Source organism: Coregonus clupeaformis, chromosome 23 (genome assembly GCF_020615455.1).
Source record: "Coregonus clupeaformis isolate EN_2021a chromosome 23, ASM2061545v1, whole genome shotgun sequence".
NCBI lineage: Eukaryota > Metazoa > Chordata > Actinopteri > Salmoniformes > Salmonidae > Coregonus > Coregonus clupeaformis.
In genome coordinates, this window is record NC_059214.1 from 41,289,996 (window position 1) to 41,296,933 (window position 6,938).

A 6,938-nucleotide genomic window follows, 5' to 3' on the forward strand; every position below is an offset into this window, starting at 1 on the left:
CTCATACCTCTCTTCTCCGAGCCGCGGGTTTGCGCTCCGTGGGCGTGTACGCGCAGAGTCCCCCCTCATCTCCTCTCCATAGCCCATAGAGTACCGTTAAAACTTTCCTCCAATCAGCGTCGCTTCTAAGAACTTGGCCAAGTGGAGTTTGTCGGGTACCTTATGTTCGCTTTCACTCGGGTTTGGTTCGGCTCAGTAGGAGGTGTTGGTCCTATTGGCTCGGTATTGTCTTTATGCAAACAGCGCCTTTCACCGACGGCATGTCTATTGTCACCGCAATGGTTTATATGGAGGCAGCGGTGGACCTGAGGATTACATCCGTCTGAGGAGCGCTGATCCAGGCTGTGTTTCTCTTTGAGCCCCTGCCAGCTTCGTCCCAGTTATGAGTTGTCTGGATGTGATGTTTCACCAGAGTTATGGAGCTCACTACCTCCCTGCGTCTTCAGCAGCAGCGACAGCAGCCTACAAAGCGGCATACTATCACCATCATCACCAGCAACAGGTGGGTGTCCAGACTAGACGAACCAACGCACTGCTCTGAAATAGTAATGGCGTAGTATATGTTTGCTTTTTAATACTAGGCTATTTTAGTGTTCCCATAATTTGCGCTTTTACGCACGAATACAGTTCGTGAGCAATGTTTTGGCGCGTCGCAGATGTCAGTTCACAGCGAAGAGTCCTGGGTATCACAGAACTCTAAAAGTTACCAGTTGAAAAGTTGAAGCGGTCATTTCTCGTGGTGTATTTAGTTAGAGCAGGTCATGCAGAATGACTCGGACTCCTCGTTCCATCAGAAGGGTGATGTAATGAGAGCTCGTCACTGTCACTCAGGAATGTTGATGATGATGGTTCCATTTGGAACCGCCGCGAGCATTTGCATTGTCGTCATACTTTCACCAGAACACACGCTGAGAAACATCCTACAACTTCTTGGATAAACTTCGGTCTGTAAAGATGATTCGTTTTTCTTAATATAGAGGTCATAGAGAATTGAAGTAATTATACTGGCTAGTATGACTTTTAACAAGGGCATTGATGTATTTTGTTCAGTTGATGTATACAAGTTGAATCATCTGGTTTGATCGTTGTGTTGCTGAATAGACAGACAGGCTGGTGCTCTCATGGCTGAATCTGTGGCATACATTTTTCGTACTTTAACCCTTTCTCTCTCTCCCTCTCCCTCTCGGTCTATTTCTGTCTCTCTGTAGAAGAAGCTGGGTGTTTACAGTAGGATGCAGCAGGACAGCACAGAGCAGCAGTGTCCAGGGGGGAGACAGCAACAGCAGCGTGGGGGTGGAGGGGGGAGGCTGGCTGGGGAGAAGGGGGTCCGACAAGGCCTGGAGGGTTCTGGGCTGGGGGGCTTTGGGGGCTCTTGGGGGTCTGGGAAGGACAGCCAGCCGGCTGAGGCAGAGTACCTGAGCTCCAGGTGTGTCCTGTTCACCTATTTCCACGGCGACATCGGGGATGTGGTGGATGAGCATTTCTCCAGGGCTCTGAGCCAACCCAGCACCTTCACTGGAGAGACCAAGACCTCCAGGTGCCCCCCCATACACACCTCTGCCTCGGCTGGACTGTGGAAAGGTAGGAAAACACAGGGACACTCGTACCATTACTCATAATTTTAATGTAATCTGAAAACAGTGTTATTCAAATGGATTCATTATCTTTTACTGTTACTTTTTATCTATAATAATAAAAATGTAATTGTGGAAAAACCTAGTGTACCTAAAAACCTTTTCCGATAGAAATTCTTCACTGGTAATTAGTGCTGAGCGATTAACCGAAATATAGGGTATTTTTTGTTTTTTAAACCAACGTTGGTTCATTTATTAGAATTCCATTTCGTTCTGTTTTTTTCTGAGCTCAATGCTCAGTTTCTTTAGAGATAAATCAGATCAAGCCCGAACTGTGAGATGTAGTTGGGGGTTGTAGTTTCCAACAGGACAATATTCTACATAGTTAGTGCAGAAAACGTGGTAATTAACTACAATGACCATAATCCAGTCTGTGTGGAGACAGAGAAGAGAGAAGAACGCGTGATCGAGAGGGTAAGAGAGCAGTTGCTTCGCGAGGTATCTCTACCTGAGAATACATTATCTAAGTCAGAGGTTCCCAAACTTTTTCACTCAGGCTCCCCTTCCAGTATTGGGGAACATCCCACCCCCCTGCGCGCCACCTCTATTTCTATGGGCACAAGTACTGTTCATGACACAAACTGTTCACACACCTCTTGTTGGCGGAGAGAACATTTTGCATGTTTAAATCTTATTTCCTGCTATTCTACACATTTTGTCATGGGGTGCAGAGAAAACTTTGCAGTTTTAAAGCTAATCTTCTTGCAATTCTATACATTTTGCCATGTCTAATGTGCATTAATGTGATATTTGAGTGACTCGAACATTACTACAAAATCTATGGGCTACAAAACTTAGCAAAAAAACTTGGGCTAGTTGATCTGGACATTTTTGACAAGTTATAAATAGCTCTCTAAGGTATGCAATGACTGACATGACAAGAGGAATACTGATTGCACCTTGTGCTTTCTACTATTACAGCTTTCAAGAGTAAGTTGAAAGCCGGACTGAGCCCCACAGTTTGGAAACCACTGATTAATAGTTGGTATTCAGCAGTCATAAAATATGCCTTATTTACTTTGAAGAACTACTAAAATTGTGATTTTGTCAGAGAGCATAGGCAGCAGCTCTATAGAGATGAGATGATGACTTGGAATTAAATAAAGTCATCAAATAACACAAATGTAATATACACAAAAACGGAAAGCTTTTATTAAAGTAAAGTAATGTGAATACATGATGATTAATAAGTGATAAGCAGTAATGGGCAGTCACTACCATCATGGTACTTTTATTAATTGTTTTATTCTGTGTTACAGCATTCAACCCACATAATGCATAGGGCATTTGAACCAACCTCAAAAAGCACTAATCGCTCAGCACTACTGGTAACCTTTAGGTTGTTTACATGAATGTCTGTGTATCATTTACTGACTATATCTATTTTCTCTTTCAGAGGGCCAGTGTAGTTCTCTGTCCTCTTCTCTGTGGGGTGGTGGTTACCAGTCCCAGACCAGCCCCTGTCTGTCCATTCACCCAGACTTCTCCCCCAGCCCTGCAGCCTTCCATGCCCCAGACATAGCTCTCTGGACAGGCCACGCTCTGCCCCAGCCCAGCCAACCTCCTCCAACCTCTCTCCCTGACCCCTGGGCCTACAGCCTCAGCCCCCAGACCTCCGCCAGCTACACACACATCCACGACGTCTACCCACACACACACCCTCACACACACATGCACCCCCGGCACACACACCCAGTATTACATTCCCTCCCGTCCCATGGCCCAGGCCTAGAACCCAGGTTCAGCACTCTGCTCCTGCCTGGTGTGAAGACTCAGAGCCCCCTAGCCCACAGCCCTGTGGGACACAGCACACACAGTACTACACACAGTACCACACACATCAGCCAGAGCCCAGGGATACACAGCGATGTGAAGACAGAGGTGGAGCAGGCCAGCCCCAGCCCCCCCACCCTGACCCCCTCAGCCTGGCCCGCAGCTCTACACACACCCCTGGATATCTACGACTCAGGTAAGCCGCTGACCTGGAGCACACACACACACACGCACTCTCTCTCTCACATGTCTACGTGCATGCTACGTTGTTGTTTTATATAAAAGTTGATGTTATGCTGTTCTCTTTCTCCAGGTCTGGATCAGGACAAAGTGAAGGCTGTTTGGTTCTGAGAGAGAGGATATGATATCACAGTGACATCACCCTGTCACTGAGCTGTGATCAGCTCTAATAGAACCTCCTGGAACCACATTTTTTGTGGACTCATTCTCTAGAAGACTCTCCGCTCACTAGAAGAACTCAGAACTCCAGGGTGGTTTTAGGTTTCTCAGAAAGCCCTCTGGAGAAGTATAGACTACTCTTCATGCCTCACAATCCACCAGGGATACTTCAGATCACTCTTTGGCAAAATAGTTGTTCCTAATTTGTACCAAAAGTATTAGCTGGCTGTTTGGGAACTAGTATACCACATGATGGTTCTGTTTAAAGAATGTAGTTTGTGGGAACACCGCTCAGCCAAGCCTCTTTCTGATCTTTTAATATAGTGCTATGTGTGTAACTAGCTGAATGTGTGTAATTGACTGAAATATATTTTGTATATAGTACTGTGATCTGAAGTGATTGTCATTTACATAAAGTGTTTGATTGTTCCTAATTGTTTTTCACCAACCCTGTGTTGTCATGTTCCCTGGTGTTCTGTATGTGTGGAGAAATGTAATTATTGATGTGTAATAAATTGCTAAGTTCTATTGGCAAACATGGCATACATCTTTAAGAGCTGACTCAAAGTACACATAGCTAAATGTAATTTTTTGTATCAAATCTGAGCATTGGACATCACCCAGCATGATTTAGGAATGATATGAAGGACAGCCTTGAAGTTTTACTCAGAACTCCATCTATACTGAACAAAAATATAAACGCAACATGCAACAATTTCAAAGATTTTACTGAGTTACAGTTCATATATGGAAATCAGTCAATTTAAATAAATTCATTAGGCCCAAATCTATGGATTTCACATGACTGGGAATACAGATATGCATCTGTTGGTCACAGGGGTGTGGATCTGAAAACCAGTCAGTATCTGGTGTGACCACCATTTGTTTCATGCAGCACGACACATCTCCTTCGCATAGAGCTAGTTGATCAGGCTGTTGATTGTGGCCTGTAGAATGTTGTCCCACTCCTCTTCAATGGCTGTGCAAAGTTGCTGGATATTGGCAGGAACTGGAACCCGTTGTCATACACGTCAATCCAGAGCATCCCAAACATGCTCAATGGGTGACATGTCTGGTGAGTATGCAGGCCATGCAAGAACTGGGACATTTTCAGCTTCCAGGAATTGTGTACAGATCCTTGCGACATGGGGCCGTGCGTTATCATGCTGAAACATGAGGTGATAGCGGTGGATGAACGCCATGACAATGGGCCTCAGGATCTCGTCATGGTATTTCTGTGCATTCAAATTGCCATTGATAAAATGCAATTGAGTTTGTTGTCTGTAGCTTATGCCTGCCCATACCATAATCCCACCGCCACCATGGGGCTCTCTGTTCACAACATTGACATCAGCAAACTGCTCACACACACGATGCCATACACGTGGTCTGCTGTTGTGAGGCTAGTTCGACGTACTGCCAAATTCTCTAAAACGACTTTGGAGGTGGCTTATTGTAGAGAAATGAACATACAATTCTCTGGCAACCGCTCGGGTGGACATTTCTTCAGTCAGTATGCAAATTGCTCGCTCCCTCAAAACTTGAGATATCTGCAGCATTGTGTTGTATGACAAAACTGCACATTTTAGAGTGGCTTGTTATTGTCCCCAGCACAAAATGCACCTGTGTTATGATCATGCTGTTGAATCAGCTTCTTGATATGCCACACCTTCAGGTGGATGGATTATCTTGGCAAAGGAGAAATGCTCACTAACAGGGATGTAAACAAATGTGTGCACAAAATTTGAGAGTAATAAGCTTTTGGTGCATATGGAAAATGTCTGGGATCTTATACAGTGGGGAAAAAAAGTATTTAGTCAGCCACCAATTGTGCAAGTTCTCCCACTTAAAAAGATGAGAGAGGCCTGTAATTTTCATCATAGGTACACGTCAACTATGACAGACAAATTGAGAAAAAGAAATCAAGAAAATCACATTGTAGGATTTTTAACGAATTTATTTGCAAATTATGGTGGAAAATAAGTATTTGGTCACCTACAAACAAGCAAGATTTCTGTCTCTCACAGACCTGTAACTTCTTCTTTAAGAGGCTCCTCTGTCCTCCACTCATTCCCTATATTAATGGCACCTGTTTGAACTTGTTATCAGTATAAAAGATACCTGTCCACAACCTCAAACAGTCACACTCCAAACTCCACTATGGCCAAGACCAAAGAGCTGTCAAAGGACACCAGAAACAAAATTGTAGACCTGCACCAGGCTGGGAAGACTGAATCTGCAATCGGTAAGCAGCTTGGTTTGAAGAAATCAACTGTGGGAGCAATTATTAGGAAATGGAAGACATACAAGACAACTGATAATCTCCCTCGATCTGGGGCTCCACGCAAGATCTCACCCCGTGGGGTCAAAATGATCACAAGAACGGTGAGCAAAAATCCCAGAACCACACGGGGGGACCTAGTGAATGACCTGCAGAGAGCTGGGACCAAAGTAACAAAGCCTACCATCAGTAACACACTACGCCGCTAGGGACTCAAATCCTGCAGTGCCAGACGTGTCCCCCTGCTTAAGCCAGTACATGTCCAGGCCCGTCTGAAGTTTGCTAGAGTGCATTTGGATGATCCAGAAGAGGATTGGGGAGAATGTCATATGGTCAGATGAAACCAAAATAGAACTTTTTGGTAAAAACTCAACTCGTCGTGTTTGGAGGACAAAGAATGCTGAGTTGCATCCAAAGAACACCATACCTACTGTGAAGCATGGGGGTGGAAACATCATGCTTTGGGGCTGTTTTTCTGCAAAGGGACCAGGACGACTGATCCGTGTAAAGGAAAGAATGAATGGGGCCATGTATCGTGAGATTTTGAGTGAAAACCTCCTTCCATCAGCAAGGGCATTGAAAATGAAATGTGGCTGGGTCTTTCAGCATGACAATGATCCCAAACACACTGCCCGGGCAACAAAGGAGTGGCTTCGTAAGAAGCATTTCATGGTCCTGGAGTGGCCTAGCCAGTCTCCAGATCTCAACCCCATAGAGAATCTTTGGAGGGAGTTGAAAGTCCGTGTTGCCCAGCGACAGCCCCAAAACATCACTGCTGTAGAGGAGATCTGCATGGAGGAATGGGCCAAAATACCAGCAACAGTGTGTGAAAACCTTGTGAAGATTTACAG

The 6,938-nt window shown here is 44.9% G+C and overlaps 1 protein-coding gene across 1 annotated transcript; it reads left to right on the forward strand.

The window, feature by feature from the left end:
• Positions 1-1,316: 1,316 nt before the first annotated feature.
• On the forward strand, positions 1,317-4,342 carry LOC121536142 (transcription cofactor vestigial-like protein 3; the record flags this gene model as incomplete). The annotated part of the gene is made up of 3 exons (XM_045206464.1): positions 1,317-1,581; positions 3,031-3,603; positions 3,721-4,342. Coding segments are annotated over 3 exons (876 nt in total), but the record flags the coding sequence as incomplete, so codon positions are not given.
• Between the last annotated feature and the right edge of the window lie 2,596 nt (positions 4,343-6,938).